The 22,079-nt window shown below is 37.4% G+C and overlaps 1 protein-coding gene across 6 annotated transcripts in view; it reads right to left on the bottom strand.

The window, feature by feature from the left end:
* Positions 1 to 22,079, bottom strand: part of LIN54 (lin-54 DREAM MuvB core complex component) — a 69,254-nt gene that overhangs the window by 4,585 nt on the left and 42,590 nt on the right. For 5 of the 6 annotated variants that reach the window (XM_019465739.2, XM_019465773.2, XM_019465748.2 and 2 more), the window contains 8 exons: positions 14,239 to 14,455; positions 9,325 to 9,398; positions 8,983 to 9,180; positions 7,755 to 7,846; positions 6,931 to 7,002; positions 5,124 to 5,226; positions 4,834 to 4,971; positions 456 to 658 (listed from right to left, as the gene is read on the bottom strand). In XM_019465739.2, the coding sequence (XP_019321284.1) occupies positions 456 to 658; positions 4,834 to 4,971; positions 5,124 to 5,226; positions 6,931 to 7,002; positions 7,755 to 7,846; positions 8,983 to 9,180; positions 9,325 to 9,398; positions 14,239 to 14,455 (1,097 nt within the window). The remainder of the gene's footprint in view (positions 1 to 455; positions 659 to 4,833; positions 4,972 to 5,123; positions 5,227 to 6,930; positions 7,003 to 7,754; positions 7,847 to 8,982; positions 9,181 to 9,324; positions 9,399 to 14,238; positions 14,456 to 22,079) is intronic. The other variant, XM_019465756.2, reaches the window with a different exon arrangement.

The raw sequence follows: 22,079 nt of genomic DNA, 5'->3' as shown, positions 1-22,079 counted from the left end.
AACTCAGCTCGGCCGAACTTTAAAGCTCGAGCTTTCCTACTCCAGAGTTTAGCAGTCCAGTGAAACAAGGTGCCCCAGTAGGATGGGGAAAAGTGCTACATGGGCACGGAAAAGGCAACAGAAGGTAAGGATGTGCAAAAGTGTGGATGATACTACTACCAGGAACAGGTGTAAAAATTCAGTTTTCTTAGGGATTTGTCAAATTACATCACTACCTCATCTTAGTGGAGAGAAATCGAATTAAGCACAAAGCATTTTAGAAGTGTGTACTATATCTCACAGTGGTTTTCCTATTACCTTCAAAATCCTTTACAAGTAACGAGAGATAGAAAGACAATGCAAAAAGAGGTTTGCAACAAGGCAAAGCATGAACTTAGCCTTGTCCAAAAAGAAGAAACTTTACCAGAAATAATACTGATGTTATACTATAAAAAGACATTAAAATACTGACTTACTTTCCTCCTCCACTATTCAAAGCCGGCGTTGGCCTAGTAAGCAAGTCCGAAATTTGAGACGATAACTTAGTTTTCGCTGCCGTCTGTTGCTGTACCCTTACTTCAGCTGCGTCTGCCAAGTGCATCAGTGTCTTTCGTTCTGGGCTTTCTTCAAAATTCTTACAGCCAACACATTTGCATATTGAGGAACACATTATTTTTGCCTAAAAGATTTACAAAAGAAAAGCTTCCAAATCAAACCCAAAAAGCATTACTCTTAAGTAGACTCTAATCAAATCAACAGACAACAGAACTAACTGCTCAAATGACATAAGATACAATGGAAACCTCTCTTCCTGACACTCAATGGGCTACGTACACGTGGACAGGTCAAATATTTAAGTCCAAGAGCGGCTACACAGTGTTTGTTTTTGAGTGCTTCCACATCATTTCTTCCCCCGCTAAAGGTTTTCCTCCTGATATGATTAACGTGTGTTCTTTATAAAGAATATGAATGATACAATATTAAAAAAATAAGTTATCTGGAATCCATACACCTCAACGTGTTGATCATTTCCCACTCATGCAAACACACAATTATCACATGAAAGGAATTTCATAGATGCTATTTTTATTATGGATAATCTCCATAATCTCCCTCCCTGAATCCCCTTCTCCAGCGTCCCCAAATCCTTCCATAGTCCATATTAAACCAGTGTGTCCTTGTATGTAAAAATGTGTAAAACATATATATTTATGAAAAACACAGCCCTTATGTACATATACCTATCTTAACTAACAAATACACATCTTTTTTTTAGTTTGTTTTACAAAATCATATGCCCCACTTTCTGCATCTTCCGTTTCTCACACTACACCTCATGGAATCCCTCCCCCCAAGTCATCTAGCATAGGCTGAATTCATTCTATTTAATGTCTGAGTATTAATCTCTGGTATAGATGTGCCACCTTTTATTTGGGCATTCACTTGCCTGTTGCTGGGCATTTATTTTGTTACCAGTTCTTGAGTACTACAAATAATGCATAAAAGATTATTTTATATATATATATACATATATATGCTTTTATTTCTATGAGCTACATTTCTAGAATTGGGCTCACTGGCCAAAGGGTATGTGTATTTTAATAGATGTGGGCAGACTGTCTTTACAAAAGGCTGTAACACCTCACATCTCATCAGCAATGTATGAAAGAAGCCTTTCCCACATTCCCTCCAACAGTGTATATTCTACTTCTTTTTAATATTTAGCAATCTGGGGGAAAGAGGTGAAGTGAGATCTCATTGTTCCGTCATTGACATTTCCCAAGCCTAGTAAATTTGAGTATCTTTTGTTGGATGCAGTTTCTTCAGTGAACCCATGTCAATTTAAAGAAACATACCAACTGCCCTTTCTCTCTACAGCACCTAGCAAGACAAACAAATCGTATTATGACGAACACATTTAACCCTGCTCCTTTCTTACAATACACAAATAAATTCTCTTTACCAAGGAAACAAAATGGATATACATTCTGGGTTAATGGAGTTAAGCTACACTTAATAAGTATCTAATGATGAAGAGATAAAATCCCTGATATCAAGGGTGAAAAAGACACACCAATAACGATAATTTGGATTAAGTATGAAGAACTGTAAGAAAGGTACTAATAATCTAACAGGAACTCAGGAAGAAGAAATTAGAATGACAGAGTATCCGTTTAGCTTTGCTGATTCAACTTCCCTTGTGGTCAAAAACAAGGAGAGGAAAAAAGGTTACAAGGCACAGCCATTTAAAAAATGTGGACGCTCACATCTCCACTCAACAAGCCTTGAAAGGTGAGTGAAAGGAACAGGCATGTGTTATCCAGATGCAGACTAACTGGACCAAAAAAAGCCAATTCAATTCAAAAGACCAACAAATGAACACACAAACTGTCAGACAATATCACAACCAATTCACAAGGGGCGAATCAGCCACTGCTAGTCCTAGATTAGTGCATTCCAGTTCTTCCATTTCTTGGTCTTTGAGAGTGACAAGTTAGTTATTAGACACTATGTGTGTTCTGAAAGTCAAGGATTTTTATAACTGGGCAGCTTTCTCTCTTTTAGTATACTTCAACCAGCTTTTCTATTTCTATAAATTCTCTCTCTATAAATATATAATTGTTAGTTCTTGTATGTTTATCATATGCCTAGCATGTACAGACCGTTCAATGCCATATGCATGGAAGGGCTTCTTTGCCCTTCTGACCCAGCTTTACATCAATTTCCATTTTGTCTCTTTTTGTGGACTTGGTTTGATAATAAGAATATGCTATTCTTACATTTTTTAAATATCCATGACAAATTTTGTATGACATGGTTTATGAACAGATGCCACCTATTTCATCATGTGTTCAAATAAAGGAGTCCAGAGGCACCTGGGTGGCTCAGTTGGTTGAGCATCCAACTTTGGCTCAGGTCTGATCTCACATTCTGTGAGTTCAAGCCCCATGTCGGGCTCTGTGCTAACAGCTCAAAGCCTGGAGCCTGCTTCAGATTCTGTGTCTCCCTCTCTCTCTGCCCCACCCCTGCTTGCTCTCTGTCTCTCAAAAACGAATAAACTTAAAAAAATTTTTTTTAATTCAAATAAAAATTCAGGATAAAAAAAGGATAAAAAAACTGACTTGTTGGACTCTAAAACATTATTTAAGACACTTTCAAAATACTCTTAATTATACACAATTTTCATTCATTTTGACTTTAGGACCAACAAGAGGTTACCTTACTATACTTCTTAGGAGTATTTGACTTCTAACACAGGTGAATTACGAATTCATTACATAGGGAATACAGCACACATAATCTTTACTGTGACACATTTTGAATGGGAAGGGGTACTGAATGGCAGGCACACACTCCTAAAGCAGAGCAACCTTATGAGGGGAGAATGCCGTCCTTGGTATTGCTTTACCAAGTACAACGCCAGGGCTTCTGCCAAAACAAAAAATAAGGTATCCTTCTGAATATGAAATCTGAAAGTATGAAAATCTAATAGATGAGAAGAGCCAGCTAACTGTAGGGATGACTCAATTCCAAAGATTGTCAGTGAAGAGTTTCAGGTACACCAAAAAAGCAAATACACTAACACAGGGTTCATCTTGGGCATGAATAGATTATTCTATTTAAGCTTTGAAAATAAAAACAATGTTTATTATGTAGTTATGTAGTACTTCGTCTATAGCAAGAAGGGGATGATTTAAATAGCATTTAAAAATAAAATAAATAGCACCTGTCAAAGATGCCTGACTAATCATGGTCAGTAGCAAAAATGGATGCAATCACTTCACAATGACCAATAACCTCAACCAGCAATATTTCATGTTTCTTTCCTATTTTTATGCTCAGAAAGCAAACTTCGTAACATAATTCAGTTTTCCAAAGAGCACTGTTCTTCAACAAGGCACTATAGGCATGTTGGGCAAGATAAATCTTCACTTTCAGGACTGCCCGTGGAATGCAGACTATTTTGTAACCACATATATTTTCAAAAGCCCAGGGGGACAGTTGGTAGCACTACTCTTCCATTAAAGACAACTGCTAGTTTCCAATCCACTTTGATGTTATTTAAAAAAATTTTTATTTATTTTTTTTTAATGTTTATTTATTTTTGAGAGAGAGAGAGAGAGACACAAAGTTTGAGTGAGGGAGGTGCAGGGAAAGAGGGAGACACAATCTGAAGCAGGCTTCAGGCTCTGAGCTGTCAGCACAGAGTCCAACGTGGGGCTCGAGCTCACAGACCGGACCGTGAGATCATGACCTGAGCTGAAGTTGGACGCCCAACCAACTGAGCCACTCAGGCACCCCCAAAAAGTTTTTTTTTTAATGTTTACTTATTTTTGAGAGAGAGAGAGAGAGAGAGAGAGAGAGAGAGAGCAGGGAAGGGGCTGAGAGAGAGGAAGACACAGAACCCGAAGCAGGCTCCAGGCTCTGAGCTGTCAGCACAGAGCCCAATGCGGGGCTCGAACTTACGAACCATGAGATCATGACCTGAGTTCAAGTCAGACGCCCAACCGACTGGGCCACCCAGGCGCCCCCTGATGTTATTTTTACTAAAAATCAATAAATTGTTGCTCTGATTTACACACTTCCAGGTATAATGATCAAGAAGTTATGAAGTGGTAATCAGGTAATGAGTCCCAAAGCCATAATGACAAGACCAAGGTATTGTTCCTCTGAAGCCCTGCTTGGGAGGCCAGAAGGTCTTCCTCAAACTAGGGGCCTTGCAACGACTGTGCATATTTTCAAACTGCGATAGCAGAATAATTTCCCAATTTGTAAGTAAATTTTTACAATATACCCTTTCTAAAGTTATTTTCAAAAAAATGGTTAGATTATGTTCCCCAACCAGCATCTCACCTCATAGCATTCACAGTAGTTTTTAAGACATCCTGATCGTTTGCAATTACATCCTTTGCTGTGACGTCGATCTGATTCTCCCTCCTTTCCTTTCCCTATCTTAGGTTTAAAAGCTTCTGGATTTCTGTCAAGGCATGCCTATTAAAACAGATCAAATATCAACCGAAGCTCAATCACATTAGATTAAATACAGCAAAAGGAACTAATTTTCATTGTAAAGGAACCAAGTTCTACAAAAATCAGGTGAAACTGGAAATTTCTGTCAGTCAAATAAAATAAAAAGTAATCACCTTTATTGCTTTTTGCCTTTCATTTTCATGTTCCAAATTATTATAACAATTAGTACAGTTGCAGTTGTTGCAAAATTCACCATTTGCAAAGCAATCACAATATCTGGAATACAAAAATCAGTGCAAGTCACATAAAAAAGTAATTGTTTGTTTTTTTTTTTATTGTTTATTTATTTTAAGAGAGCAAGCAAGAGTAGGGACAGGGGCAGAGAGAGAGAGGGAGAGGAAAAAAATCCCAAGCAGGCTCCATGCTGTCAGCACAGAGCCCAACACAGGGCTCAAACCCATGAACTGTGAGATTGTGTCCTGAGTCAAAAATCAAGAGTTGGACATTTAACCGAATGAGCCACTCAGGCATCCCAGAAAAGTCATTGTTAAAATACATAAAACTAGAAATTATCTGATTAAAAGCATTATATATGCAGAGCCACCTACTTACAGAGTTTATTTTTACTGACTGTCAACCACGTTGATCAGCCTCAAAATTAAAGTCACTGGCTCCTAGAATTTTGGTTTAGAAACTTAGTTCCAGTAGTAACTGCTGTCAACACAACAGCTATGTGATTTTATGTGAACCCAAAGTAAGTTATTTCAAAATTATTAAAAAGGAAACACATGAGCTATATTCCAGTAGTGCAATCTGCTTACTTGAACTACAGTTATGCTTCCTGGGATTTTAAACCACTTACATGACCAGTGCTTTTCACTTAAGTGTTTCATGTCAGATCTATTGGTTCAGACCTAATATGCAAATTAATCATCCAACAAATTCTTTTTAAATGTTTATTTTTTTATTTTTGAGAGAGAGTGTGTGCGAGCAGGGGAGGGGCAGAAAGAGAGGGAGACAGAGAATCCACGCTGACAGCAGAGAGCCTGATGTGGGGTTCGAACTCATGAACTGTATGATCACGACCTGAGCCGAAGTCAGATGCTTAACTCATTGAGCCACCCAGGTGCCCCCATCCAACAATTTTTGAAGCTACTCAGAGTATCACCTCACTTAGGAGACCAAATATAAAGGTCATAAATATAATCAAATTTATTATTATTAACAAAAGAGACTATGTCTGTCTCATGCTGCTGTGTCCCTAAATTCCTACTCCAGTGCCTCATCTATGTTAAAGACTATAAAATAACTTCTGAATGTATGAAACAGTATTTTTACACCATCATAAGTGCTCATTCACTTGCACGTTTATTTAAATTACTTGGACTTATGAAACTGGTTAAGAATTTTTATTTAACTCCATTTACTTTTAAAAGTATTTTCAGGGGGCGTCTGGGTGGCTCAGTCAGTTGAGCGTCCGACTTCAGCTCAGGTCACGATCTCACAGTTCGTGAGTTCGAGCCCCGCGTCGGGCTCTGGGCTGATGGCTCAGAGCCTGGAGCCTGCTTCCGATTCTGTGTCTCCCTCTCTCTCTGCCCCTCCCCCATTCATGCTCTGTCTCTCTCTGTCTCAAAAATAAATAAACATTAAAAAAAAAATAAAGGGGCGCCTGGGTGGCGCAGTCGGTTAAGCCTCCGACTTCAGCCAGGTCACGATCTCGCGGTCCGTGAGTTCGAGCCCCGCGTCGGGCTCTGGGCTGATGGCTCAGAGCCTGGAGCCTGTTTCCGATTCTGTGTCTCCCTCTCTCTCTGCCCCTCCCCCTTTCATGCTCTGTCTCTCTCTGTCCCAAAAATAAATAAAAAACATTGAAAAAAAAAAAAAATTTAAAAAAAATAAAAATAAAAATAAAAATAAATAAAAATAAAAAATAAAAGTATTTTCAGTTATATCCAATGAAGAAATAGTAGCAAAAAGACTTACAATTTCAAACACAGCGATTTTGTACAATTACAGGGCTTCCTGGGCCGACTGGCAGACTCTGATGGTATTATGCTACACAGATACAAAAAAAAAGATACAGATTTTAATCAATTAAAGATAACTATGCAAATTGGAAATGTCTCTGCAAATTCCTCCTAAAATAAAGCTTTAACAAATGTATCCATCTCTAATAATCCATCTCTATGTTGTCCCTTCACATCAAATTCAAAAGCAAGTTGTAGAGTCAAGACAGGGAATTTTTAAGAAGGAGGTTATGAATAGCTTCTAAAGAACACTCCACAAAAAAACTCTCCTTCTGAGAGAACTAGAGCTGAAATCTGCTCAAAACTTTTGGGATTCAATTATAAAAGCAATGAGGGGAAAGGGGTATACGGGGTTGCAAGTGGAGAGAGGTGGACTGGTCCCATGCAATTAACTAAGCACCGCTTCTAAACCAATATTGCAAAGGAAGCAATTCACAGATTAAAAAACAGATTAATAACAACAACAAAAAAGGAAAGGACCTAACATAAACAATTTGAAAACTAGTTAATATCATTTTTAAAAACATATTCAGGATGAGAGAGAGAAAGAAAAGAAAGAGAGAATATGTGGCAAAACTGATGAATCTGAGTAAAAGACATTTGGGAATTCTCTCCTCCTGTAACTTTTCTGTTTAAAGCATCTCAAAATAAAAAGTTCTATAGAGGCGTGCTCACATGGCTTTGAGGAAAAAATATCTTATGATGTTTTGAAATACATATATTTAATGTTGCATTTAACCTGATCCAACAACTTCACTTACATATTTTCAAAAGACTCACCCATTGAATGGAAGCCTTGCCTGGGTCTGGATACCAGGTGTTCCGGTGAAGTTTGAGTTGCTTGCTATAGACACATATGAAGACTGCTGTAGCTACATAGAAAGAAAGGTAGTTTTAGACCATATTTACAAAAATGCACAATAGTCTCAGATATAATGATCAATAAGGAACACAAATTCATCCACTAAAACAGGAAAAACAGTATGGAGAATTTCATACACACTACTTCATGGAGCTCTTCTAAAGGCCCAAACTAATACCAGAGGTGAAAACAACGTGAACATTTTAAAGTACTACATGGTACAAATACAAGAAACTTTTCATAGAGGAGTAAGCATATCAGGATTAAGAAATTCTGGATGAATGACTCAAAAATATTAAGTATTAATTTGTATTGGCTAGAAAAACACAAGTGTCTACTTGTAAATAAAATAAGCACTATACTGATCATTCATCACATTATAAGTTATAGGGAATGAGAAGTTACGTGAGCAATAAGTTTCTATTTTACATTGATTTCTATACAAGAAAAGAGATGCTGGAGACAAAAATACTAGACATTCATTTTCTAATCAGTGGTCACATTAGCATACTCCATAGTACATTTCATTAAAGTACACAGGTTTCTTTTCTCTCTTATAATCTGTGTAGATCAACTCAGCAGCTTAGAACATGGTGCTAATTTGCTGGATTCTTACGTGAAAAAGAAAACTTCTATCTGCTTCCTAGAAGCAGCACTCCTAACCCTCACCAGCCAGTTAGATAATACATGGTTTTAACTCTAAAGATGACCAGATGAGAGTATCTGGACAGGTCACTAAAGATGAGTCACCTAGAAATGTATCTCACGGTCTACTTTCCAGGAGCAAGTCAGTGGCATCCTACTCATATGTGAGGAAGAGCTGGATCACAGTGGCAATGTTCTCTAAATGCACTTGGACTCCACCAACTTCAACTTCAACTTCTCTTCGATCTACATAGTCTTGCCCTCTTCCCAAGCTGCTCTCAGTCCCTAAGTGTCTGACTTGCATATGTGACTTGTGCCATTTCTAAACGCTAGAGATAGATAAATAAATTCAGAAGTTTTTGTTAGCATCTTAAGATTTTAGAAAGAGGCATTTTCATACTGAGTAAGATGTTTTTGAGTAGTTTCAGAATGTGATAGGACTGCACATCTTAGACCAAATCATCCTTTCTGAAATGCGACGACTCCATTTTTTTCTCATACCTGAGTAACATACTGAGCTGGAAGCACTGCGTAGCCCACATTCCCTGTCCCCGGAGCCGGGGCCAGCACAGTGCCTGGTGGCAGGTTAGTGAGGTTTGGCTGGATCTGTGGCAGTGGTGTGGCAGGCATGATGAGCCGCTGCTGTGGCTGGCTGGTGGTAACTATTTGTGAAGTGGGATTGATCGGTTTGGGAACAACCTTAAAAAAAGAGGAATTTACAAAAGTAAATTTTACAGCCTCTCCATTCAGCATATATCTCTTGTACGTGAATCTTAACTTTCAATTGTAAAACTGAATTGTCTGTTTGGGAGAGACTGGGAAGACAAGTTCTGTGACACTCACCTGTTTGACAGTCTGCGCGGAGACAAGAGGAACTGACATCCGCACGGGAGTGGTATTAACAACCACTGGCTTTGCTTTTGAGAAAAAGGGGAGGAAGCACAATTTATTTTCAGAAAATAGTGCTTGAAACATTTAAGATACTTAGTTCTCTCAAGATATCCTGATAAAAGAGCTTAAAGAATTTCATTTATTTCCTGTCTAGAGCACTCTTTAATCAAGATAGTTACCTTTTCAAAATTCCTTAGCCCATCTACCAAGGACCGTATATCTCAGGGAGCTCCAGTCTATCCGCCTGCTAAGGGAATGTTCGTCATTCAAGACAGTCTACTGAAAATATTTCAATCTGTACTCAGGTGATTTAAACATTCCCTAGTAAAGCCAGTCAGATGAAATGTTGTATAAATTTTAAAAAACTGCCATTCAGGAGCTTGAGTCACAATGCTGTTCTGTATTCTAATTGCCATGTTTGTACCGAAACCAGAGAAGATATCATTTTTATAGTATAATACATTATTTACAGAGTACCTACTAAAAGGCAGCACAGCATGAAGGTTAAGAAGATGGTCTTTTAAGTCATAACACCCTTGGGGGTTCAAATCCCAATTCTGCTGCTTTCTAACTCTCTTTGCCTGTACTCCATCTACAACATGGGGATAGTACCTCCGTTACAGAGTATAAAGATTAAATATGTTAATCTATGAACATTTATTAGAACAGTGTCCAACAAATAGTAAGTGCTCAATAAATGTTAGTTGCTCAATAAATGTGATTATTGTTATTACAACCAACATTACTCTATAAATGGCATTGTAGACAGTGTTCCGGGGAAACTAAAGTATACAGACACTTGCTCAAAGAGGTTACACTCCAGTAGAGCAGATGAGACATATACCAAATAAAATAAACATGATTAAAAAAGAGAAAGTGCTGCAGAGTCCGAGGGAGACAGAATGTATGACTGGCAGAGGATATGGAATACTGAAAGAATGCATGGCAGGCATTGTGTCCGAGGTGGGTCGTGATCAATGGTCAGGTTGCAGAGAGGGCACACAAGTTGGAGCAGGACATTCCATGAAGAGGTAGAAGCATGAGCAGTGGAGGCCTGATGCTGGGAAGCAGCAAAGCATTTCACAAAATGTTAGTGAACAGACCAGTCTGGTTGGAACCTAGGGTTAAAGTAGGCAAGCACAGGTCTTTAACGTTAGGGTAGAAATCTACATATTTAATCTGCATTTTTAATTCAGTAGGCGATGAGAAGTTTCTGAGGATTTTGAAGTACAGAAATATTACTTGGAATAGCACAAAAAGAAACCGTATTTGGCCACAGTGTATAAAACAGAATGGAGTTCCACAAAACAAGGAAAGTTAGAAGAGTGCACAAACTGAGGGTCTACTTGGGATGACACAGCTGGGGACGGACAGGAGAGAGCAACTGCAAAAGAGAAGGTGAAAGTGAAAGGAACCACCCAAGAGAGGGCAGAAATTGCACGTTATTGGGGAAGAAAATGTAAGTCAGTGTGAAGCTTCCAAGTGGCCAGAAAAAGGACAGCAACCAGATGGAAAACCTCAAGGGTGAGATGATTTGAAGGGAAGATGAACCCTGACATAGAGACAAACTATGATGAAATGGACGAGAGAGGCTGGCACTAGACCTGTATGTTTGGACCAAAAGAAGTACAACCTTTCAAATTGCTTCCTGCCATTTCCACAGTCTAAAAAAGGGATTTAAGAAGATAGGAAGGATAGCCCGTTAGGTTTTATTTATGCAAAAAGGCCTAGAGCCTGGTCTGAAAGAGAGAGCTTGAGATAATGGGATCTAACAACAAAAGAGAAAGAACACACTTCCTTAGATAAAAAGGCTGGGAGGGCTGATGGCTGAAGACAGAAGGCTGAGAGTCCCGGAAGAACATTAGACAGTTCTCTGACCTAAAGAGAGCAGGCCCCTGCAAGCAAGGGGACAAAGGGAAAGGGTAGGGTAAGTGGGGGACCTCCAGAAAGTGTTTGATCAGTGGTGATGACTGCATCTCTCTCAATACACTAAAAACCACTACACTGTATGCTTAACAAGGGTGGATGCTATAGTCAACACAACTTCTATCTCAATAAAGTTGTCATACAAAAAGAGTACATGACCATGAATTATAGAAGCAGTGACATCGGATACCTAATTTGAACTTACTTCCTGTTCTGAGTCTCTTCAGTTACTTCAGTTTTATTTGGTTAAGTTATACTAACCACTACAGACTGATCTCAGCAGTACTAAAAAGAATTAAAGGAAATTATAAGACTGAATTCCTGCTTGGAACACAGAAGAACAGACTCCCTACTCCACTTGCTCCTTGGAGAAGAGATGCTGGCCATTGTTCCATGGACACATACAGCAGTGATTCTGAAGTGACTCCAACAACCAGAGAAGGTAAGAATTTCCTGGTGGTCTCTGAAGCAAAGGGAAGGAGCGTGTGGCCTGCCTTCAGTCACATGAAATGACAGATGCAGATGATTTTTATTTGGATAATAAAGAAAGGGTTAACTGTCTCCGTGTGTGTGTGTGCGTGTGCACGCACCCGCGTGTGCGCGCACACATGCACACAGGACTAGAAAATCTGGGAACTCTAGGTTTACGTTAGCTTTGCATCTGCATGCTGAGTTTTCACTAAAACCTGGGAAATGAAGACAATAAAAAATGAAATGGCCAGAAAAGAGAACATTACAAATCACCTAGGGAAAGGGGGACATATTAATGTTATAGAACTACATCACCAGTCTCTATTTCTCCTCCCCCTCAACTTTTGAGCACAGTCCCACATTACTATTATTGCCATTTTCATAGAAACTGGAATAATCTTTTCTTTTTTAGTCTTTAACAGAAATTCTGAACAATCTTGTTAGAATAGCCTCATTCCAAATTTTAGAAACCATACGTGCAAGTGTTTAAGGCTTTTTAATTTCTTAAATTGACTTTCTCACCAAGATGGTAGATTATATTCTAAAGAGATTAACCATGAAGTCTTCTGGATCTTTCTAGTGTGTGGCCTGCTATCCAACCAGCAGTTAACATGGTAGAACCTTTGAATACTGGCTTTGGTGGGAAATGTACAAGATGACCCTAACCCCCTTTGGCATAAGGAAATCCCTCACTGGAAATTAAGCCCTTATAAAGACATATTAGTACATTCATGAACGAGAGCAACTAGTTTTCATGTATCTCTAATAAAAATTATAAATTTAATTCATTATGCCTGCAAAATAATATATATTATATATACCTAGGTCTCTTATGGGATAGGAGAACAAAAAAAGAAAAATATGGGTGGACATAAGGGAAATTGCATGGGTGGTTGTGTATGTGAGCGGGCCCGAAAAGGGTATATACAGGAATAACTGAAGGAGCTGGAAAGGTAAAGGGGAGGACAGGGAGGGAAAGTTGAAGGTACAAGGCAAAAAAAGAAAGAAGCAGAGAAATAGAAAAAGGTGTGTGTGGGGAGGCGGGGTGGGTTTCCAGGAGGCAAAGAGCCTAAGTAGAGAGAGGCAGAAAGGTAGATAAAAACTTAGAAAAGGAAGTACCAGTAATTAGAATTATGCAGTATCCAACCTATTCATGTACTCTTCCTGGATCTTTAGCTTCTTTTCTACTTATACCAAAGGCTTATTATTGACTAAAATTAGTGTTAACATCACATTGGAAATGGATCTCAGCATATAGTACACATACAAACACACACATAAAATATAACAACTGTATCTCACGATTGCTTCACATCATTGGGATTATCCAGGTACACTGGACTTGCAGCACCTCTTTTAGTACCCTGCTAAGTTTAAGTACTGAGAGAATATAAAACTTGACTCCCTTAGTCAGCAATATGCAAGTGTCATTTTCCTTTCATTAAGAATACTGTAATAAAAGATTTTCTTCTAAAATCAGCTTGAAGAGGGATTAGAAGATAAAACTACTTGATAGGTCTAATTTTAATAGAATACAAACTAAAATACTGTTTCCTTCACATATCCTCTATTTTCTCCCATCAGTAATTTAAAAAATAGGTTTTTTCTTCCACAGTTTCCCTTAGTGAACTAGCTATCGGCAATATGTTGCTCCAACCCTCTGATCCCTTAATCAAAATGAAAGAGGAAACAAGTGATCTTTAATTCTGCTATTTATATCCAGTAAATAATAAGTCATTTACTTGCCATCAACTGCTTTGTGACATTGAAGGGATACGCAGCAGTCTTCCAAGACCAAAAATCAGGCCCTAAATCATAAACCGTCCTGAGCCTTTCACACCATTCAATTGTTAACAAGTAGATAAATATGGAGAGCGGTTATGTGTGTGAGTCTATGTATAGGTATCGGGCGGTAGGAAGGGTTAAACACAAACAGAAAACGGAAGGACTACAAACAGGCATATCCTCCAAAAGTACAACTGAGCAAAATAACAGAACATTTTAAGTGTTTTTTATTAGCAGCTACAGATTCAAAATAAGTAAAGGATGAAAGTGGTGCAAAGTTCTTATTTATCATTTATACCTTGCCTACTAGTCATTTCAATTGACCCAAACCCTATCAAACAGCTTCACAGTTTAGAAAACAAGATAAATAATTTGGTTTCATCTAAATTTGTCCCACTAAAGTAGACGGTAGGCTTACAAACCAGCAATATAATGGCTACGCACAAACTGATGAATAATTCTGATTGTCTGGTAGTATAGTACACCGTGTACCAACTTCTAGCAGACTGAAATACTGTATTTATATACAACTATGATTCTATTTTGCGGCTTTCTGCAACAGTTGCTGAATTCATACTGTCGGCTGAAATGCCATACTTAATCAGGCTTTCAGCGAGAAAAGGACCAATGTTCTTTAATAATGTTCAAAGAATTAATGACTGTTTTTAAAAAATGGTTACTAACCTTGCTGGAGAGGTTGAGTGTTTGTACTGGGATTCTGACTAACTGGCTGGGTGGAGCTACTGGCTGTTGTGGCAGTAACAAGTCGGACATAATGAAACTTGCTTCCAGGCACTTGAATCTGCTGGACATTGGGAGCAGTTGCCAGAGGAATAATTGTCTTAAACTGTGATGTGCTCACGCCTCCAACAGTGATGGTCTGCACAGCTGATTTCACTGCCTATTAAACAATACAACACGGCTATCGTTAATCTGGGATTGAACTTGCCTACTCTTTTAACTTATGACAATTGCTCAGGTAAAAAAGTATGTTCCTGTATTTCATCAAAAGCTGTTGAAAGGAACAACCTGTTCAAAGAGAAATGAAAAGAATAGTAATGAATACAGGAGTGAAACCAAAATCGGCGAGTTCTACCTTCCATCTCTAGTAGTTACTTCCTTGAGAGTCCAGGTCAGGTGACTTGCTATGAAGAAATCATTACTTAAATTACAAGAACTTACTCAGTTTTGTTAATATTTATAAGAAAAGAATTATTTTAAACCCCAAGAATTTAGCTTCATATTCAACATAGAGAAAAGAGGATGCAGACACTTGGCTTTATTTATTGCTACCCACCAAATTAACTATGACAAATTTCATTTTCATGTGTTCTAAAGAAGAAACCCAAAAGAAAAGCCCATCTTATACCCTCATTAAGTCCAGTCAATTCAACTGTATCTGCAGATACAAATGTAGCCACTAACATATGGGTAAGGGGTCAAATTCAGTCCAAAACTACCCCAATTTTGGTTGTCTAACAAAACGAATTTTGGGAGATTCAAACTTGAGTCAATATAATCATTTTAATCCTTTCCTTCATTCTGATAAACAGCAATGTGACTTCCCAAAAAGCTAAATGAAACATCAGAGGCAGAACAGAATAAAAGTCTCTCAAGATGTCTTCAGTTGGTGTTTAATCAACATACAACAGACTGTCCTATAAAGGTCTAGGCCAGATTCTCAACCAGTTCTATCGTGTTATTTTATTATTATATCCCCACCTATTTGTCAAAGAGCCCTCATGCTAAAAGACCATTCACTGATGTTGGAAATCTATATTATGTGGATAATAATTTATGAAAGAATAATTCTTAAGAATTTGAACATTTTCATAAAAGCCTAGAAGAGAGAGAAAGAGACAGAGAGACAGAGAGAGAGAGAGAGGAATTCATTTAGCATGGAAACTCTACAAGCAATAGTCAAAGGAGATTACTTCATAAAACGAGTCACACATTATCACTGGGCAGCGGTACCACAACGCAGATCTAAAATAAAGATAAGAGACAAGAGCCACAACCGTCATTCGGTTAAATGAAAATATAAAGCTTAAGAAAAGGGATAAAATGTGTACATATGGAAGCTACTGAAAAATCAAGCAAGCACGAGACAAGTATGTACAATGATGCAAGAGACACGTATCAGCTCAAAATGGGAAAAAAAATACTATCTTAAGGCGCCTCAAGCATAGATTTATTAGATACTTAATATGAATAAAGAATAGTGCTTTTAATACTCTAAGATGAGCTGTTTTAAATCTAGCAGCCACATTATGGGCTAGGTATAGTGTAGCCCAAGGACAGAGCCTAGTTTGGGTACATTTGCATAGCATGCCTTTTTCCAACTCTTTCAACTTTTCTGCATCCTAAGCTTCAAGCTACAACTCTTACAAGATGTACAGAATTGGGTCTTCAAAACAAAAATCAGATCTGACTGTATGTTTAAATCGTTTATGTCTGTTTACATCTAACAGACTTACTTAAAGACCTGCATTTAAATCCACTGTTGTACTGTTTTCTATTTGAACCACCTGTTCACTTCCATTCTTTTTTCTCTTTCTTACCTTCTTTTGTGTTATTTTATTATTCCATTCCCCCTCCCTGTATTAGCTTTTTATTTATACGTTATGTTGCTAATCTTTTAATGGTGACCCTAGAGATTACAATGGACAATGTAAGAATTAAATCAGTACTTTACACATCACCCAGGAAATGAAAAGAACCACTAAACACGAATACCATTTACTTACTGTTAAGTATTTTAATTCTACATATAATAATTGAAAAAAAAAATTTTAATGTTTATTTTTGAGAGAGAGAGAGGCAGAGCATGAGCAGGGGAGGGACAGAGAGAGAGGGAGACAGAATCTATAACAGGCTCCAGGATGTGCCACGCTGACAGCACAGAGCCCAACACAGGGCTCGAACCCAGAAACCGTGAGATCATGACCTGAGCTGAAGTCGGACGCTTAATCAACTGAGCCACCCAGGCGCCCCTCTACATATAATAATTTTAACTCCACAAGGCATTAATTTACATATACTCACAAATTTACCCTTTCTATATCATCCTGCTTCAAAGTACGAATGATTTTCCTTCTGCCTAAAGAGCGCACTTGAGGATTTCCTTCAGTGTGGGTCTGCTGATGAGGAATTCTTTCCATTTTGTTTCTCAAAAAATGTCCAGTTATTTGTATCTCATTTGTTGATAAACTCATCTACTAAATTCTTTTTTTTTAATATTTATTTATTTTTGAGAGAGACAGAGACAGAGCACGAGCTGGGGAGGGGCAGCGAGAGAGAGGGAGACACAGAATCTGAAGCAGGTTCCAAGCTCCAAGCTGTCAGCACAAAGCCTGACACAGGGCTCGAACTCACGGACCAAGAGATCATGACCTGAGCCGAAGTAGGACGCTTAACCAACTGAGCCACCCGGTACCCCTCATCTACTAAATTCTTAATCTCAGTTTTATGTTTTCAATTTGAAAATATTCACCTGATTCCTTTTTTTTAATTGAGGCATACTGGACACACAATGTTCCATGAGTTTCAGGTTCATCAGATTCCTTCTTACAGTTTCTTTCTGCTGAAATTCTTCATCTTGTTACATTTCTGAATATATTAATCTTAGTTATTTTAAAAGTCTGAGTCTGATAACTCCATTATCTATATTTCTTGGTTTTGAATAATTTGGTCTGGTTGCCTGGTGACCTGATGATTTCTGATTCAATGCCAGACATTGTTTACAAAAAATTAAAAGACATACTTTGAGGCTCTGAATGATGTTATATTCCTCCAGGGATAATTCACTTCAGCTTCTGGCATGCAGTTAAAAGTAGGGGCAGATCATCCTAAACCAATCACAAACTGAGCAGTTTGAAGCACAGCTTCAATCTTCCATAGGCCTGGTCTATTTCTGGTTCACTCTTCCCCTATATATTACATCAGTGGTCCCAACTAGGAATGTGGTGTTTACAGGCTTCCACCTCCTTGGCGGGCCTGAAACCAAATTTTTGTTCATGAGATCCAGAAGACTGACAGATCCACTCAGCTCCTTAATCTCTCTGTAGCCACTTTCTGTTCATCACTTCAGTCTCTCAGCCATAACTTACAAATCAGCAAATGATCTAAGAAGTGTCATAGTGAACATGAGGCTGACTTCACTAGGCTTCCCTTTATTTCATGAATGTTACTTCAAACAGATTTTTAAAATATTTTTCCCCTGCTTTTTAGTTGTTTTTAGCAAGACAGTTGGTCTCCAACAAGCTAGTTCTGTACAGCCAAAAATAAAATACCAACTACTTGGGTTTTAATCTAGGCTACAGCACTCCTTTGTTGTGTGACCTTATGCAAGTAACTGAACTTCTCTGTGTTCAGTTTCCTCATCTGAAAATAATACCTTTCTTATAGGACTGCTGCAAGGATTAAATGAGTTAAATCATATGAAGTGCTGATAACATCACATATTATAATGCTCAATAAATGTGAGCTGCTATTTGTATCATCATTATGCCCATTACAGAAGGGAAAAACTGAAGCTCAGAGAGATTAAGAAATTTCCCCAAGGTCATAGAGCTAATACAAAGTAGCAGAGCCAGAATTTGAACCAGACCCAACTCCAAGGGCCATTCTTTTAAGTAAGACATCATAATGCCTCCAACTTTACATGCTTAATCAACAGTTATTAAATGACTTAACAAAACTAAATAGTATCCAGTCCTCAAGAACTGTTAAGAACTAAAGCTGCATATTTGCCTCTAAGAAACTTTGAAACTATTTTTTATTCAGTATGCTGAATATAAGTATAAACACATTTTTTAAATGTTTTTAAGGCAATTTCAGACTCACAAGAAGTTACAAAATGAATACAGAATTCCCATACTTTCCCCAATAGGCTAACATCTTCCATAATCATAGAACATTATCAAAATGTACCAGGAAATTGGTACAATACCATTAACTACAGAACAGAACTTATTTTGGATTTCCGAGTTTTTATATGCATTTTTGGAGGATGTATGCAAAAGACTGTATAGACTTTGTAATCAACATTACCATCAAGATACAAAATTGTTCCATCATGACAAAGAAACTCTCTTGCACTACCCTTCATAGTCACACCCTCCTCCCCAACCCTAACTCTTGACAAACTCTGATTAAATTGCATTTTCCGAACACCTGAAATACTTGGTAACATACAACAGTTACTATTTTTGCAAAAGACAGAAGCACTGGAATACAACTAACTTCTTTGAGGATTTACAAGTTAGTCCCTTCCTTTAAGTACAGTGGTCTGAGAAACTCCATGTGAATGCCCCTCTGAACATACAACATTACCAGAAAAACAGCTAATGTGCATTCAATAAGAATCCTCAGTATCTCTATTTCCTGATTAACATCCTTGACAGCTGGGTTAAAAACCAGCTATCTTAATTTAAATTCAGATAGCAACATTTAACAGGTATTAAGGGGCTGCCCTAAAATACATGGACTTGAAAGATTTCCTTATTTGTACTATTTCCTAAGCTATCTCTATTTACAGATTAATATCATAATTATGTGTTTAAAAATAAATGTCTTTGAACATTATTTTCCAATTAGCAAATGGCAAAAGTCTTTGCTTAATTCAAGTTTACCTATAAGGAAAGGAATAAAACACTCTTCCAGTTCTGCAAATGAGGACTCTTATTCTATCTGGTAAAGCTGGAGAGATAAAGAGGGAGAGAGGGAGGGACAGAGGGGGAGAAAGAAAAAGAAAGAAACAGACTCAACCAATACTCTAAAACAATGAGTTTGCAGAGTTCCATATTTGGTTCTGTTTGTAAATACTGCTTAGAAATCATTGTTTGGACATATGGGCTTTGGTTCCAGTTAGTCTCAGTCTTGTGTGTATTTTGGCAAGCAAACCTAATGCTTTTATATCTTTGTTTCTCTTTTGTACAAGGGAGAACATTACCACTAAATGAAATCTGTATAGCACTTTGAGACACCTGCACAAATCATACTGTTTCAAACAGATTTTAAGATGGCCTTTGTTTAATCTAATGCAAAATCATAACAATATTTTCCTTAATGCTAACTAGGTAGTGTTTACTAAAGTGTGTTTGTTTCACTGAACATTAGCTCTTCAGGATTAGTTATTACATGAAACAGTCTACTTTGTCAAATTAATTTATGAAACCCTAAAGTAAACAATGTTAAACAAAAGCCTTCTCAGAGTCCTTACTATGCTAATGACCACTATAAAGTTCCTAGATGGGTATGGTATAGGATGCTTCTCAAACTTATTTAACAGTAGCTTGGAGGGGAAATTTTTCTTTTATTTTTTTTTCTTCCTTTCTTTTCTTTCTCTTTTCTTCTTTCTTTTTCTTTCTTTCTTTCTTTCTTTCTTTCTTTCTTTCTTTCTTTCTTTCTTTCTTTCTTTCTTTCTTTCATATATTGGTGCCAAGAGAAAGACAGACAGTATCATGTAAAGACACCCTACAAACTCAGTTTTAAGAATACTGGTTGAGTCTGTTTCTTTTTCTTTCTCCCCCTCTCTCCTTCCCTCCCTCCCTCCCTCCTTCTTTATCTCTCCAGCTTTACCAGATAGAATAAGAGTCCTCATTTGCAGAACTGGAAGAGTGTTTTATTCCTTTCCTTATAGGTAAACTTGAATTAAGCAAAGACTTTTGCCATTTGCCAATTGGAAAATAATGTCCAAAGACATTTATTTTTAAACACATAATTATGATATTAATCTGTAAATAGAGATAGCTTAGGAAATAGTACAAATAAGGAAAGTATCACAAAAGCTATAATATAAAATGTTAGCACAGACATAATAAATCCTAAGCAACTTGCACCATAAATATTTGTGAAATCTCTTAAAGTAGCAATCTGTATGTATTTCTACATAGAATATGACTTGAGACTCATTTTGAATCTAGGTAAATGGCAGCTAAGTTCAGCATAATTTTGTAAGAGGAAAGAACTTATGTTTTTCTTTTCTTTTTTATTGAAATATAATTGACATAACACTGTATTAGTTTTAGGTATAAAGAATAATGATTTCATATATGTATATATTGCAAATTGATTACCACAATAAGTTAACATCCATTACTGAACATAATGAGATTTTTCTTGTGATGAGAAGTTTTGGGATCTACTTTTTGAGATCTACTCTCTTAGCAACTTTGAAATAGACACTATTGTTAACTAAAGTTATGCTGTACATTACATTCCCAGAACTTATCTTAGAAAACTAACTGGAACTTTGCACATTTTGATCACCTTCACCCATTTTACCCACCACCACCCCCCCCACCTCACAGCAAACACCAGTCTGTTCTCTGCATCTATGAGTTCCTTTTTCTTTTTCTTTTTTAAGATTCCACATATAAGTGAGATCACAGTTATTTGTCTTTCTGTATCTGACTTACTTCATTTAGCATAATTCCCTTAAGGTCCTTCCATGTTGTGGCAAATGGCAGGATTTTATTCTTTTTTTTATGGCTGAATACTAGTCCATTCATTATATATAAGATACACCACATCTTCGTTATCCATCCATCTGTCAAAAGACACTTAGCTTGTTTTCATGTCCTGGCTATTGTAAATAATGCTGCAATAAACATTAGAGTACAGACATCTTTTCAAGATGGTTATCTTACTTCCTTCAGGTAAATACCCAGAAATATAATTGTTGGATTGTATGGTAGTTTTATTTTTAATTTCGTGGGGGGTGGGGGGGCTCCACACTGTTTTCCAGGGTGGCTGCACCAGTTTACATTCCCACCAACAGTGCACCAGCGTTCCCCTGACGCTTGTTTCTTGTCTTTGCTAACAGCCATTCTAACGGATGTGAGGTGGTATCTCACTGTGGTTTTGATGTGCATTTCCCAGGTGATGGTGAGCACCTTTTCATGTGCTGACTGGCTATTTGTATGGCTTCTTTGGAAAAATGTCTATTCAGCTCCTCTGCCCATTTTTTAATTGGATTGCTTGGTTCTTCTCAGTTGAGTTCTAGGAGTTCTTTATATATTTTCAATATCGCCCCTTTCAGATATTACTTTGCAAATATTTTCTCCCATTCCATAGGTCACTTTCCCATTTTGTTGATGATGTTCTTTGCTGTGCAGAAGCTTTTATGTTTGATATAGTCACACTTACTTATTTTTGCTTTTGTTGCCTTTGCTTTTGTTGTCAAATCCAAAAAAATCACTGCCAAGACTGATGTCAAAGACCCTTATTACTTCCTTCTAGGAATTATATGGTTTTAGGTCTTATGTTCAAGTCTTTGATCTATTTTGAGTTTATTTTTGTGTATGATAAGATAATAATACAGTTTCATTCTTTTGCATGTAGCTGTCCAATTTTCCTAACACCAGTTACTAAAGAAACCATCCTTCCCCCATTGTATAATTTTGGCCCCTTGGTCATAAATTAATTGACCATATATATGTGGGTTATTTCTAGGCTCCCTACTCTGTGCCACTGATCTGTGTATCTGTGTTTATGACAATACCATACTGTTTTGATTACAA

This window comes from Panthera pardus, unplaced genomic scaffold (assembly GCF_024362965.1).
Source record: "Panthera pardus isolate Hobbes unplaced genomic scaffold, ASM2436296v1 HiC_scaffold_13, whole genome shotgun sequence".
NCBI lineage: Eukaryota > Metazoa > Chordata > Mammalia > Carnivora > Felidae > Panthera > Panthera pardus.
Note: the sequence above shows the minus strand (reverse complement) of the source record. Positions and strands in the feature narration are given on the sequence as shown.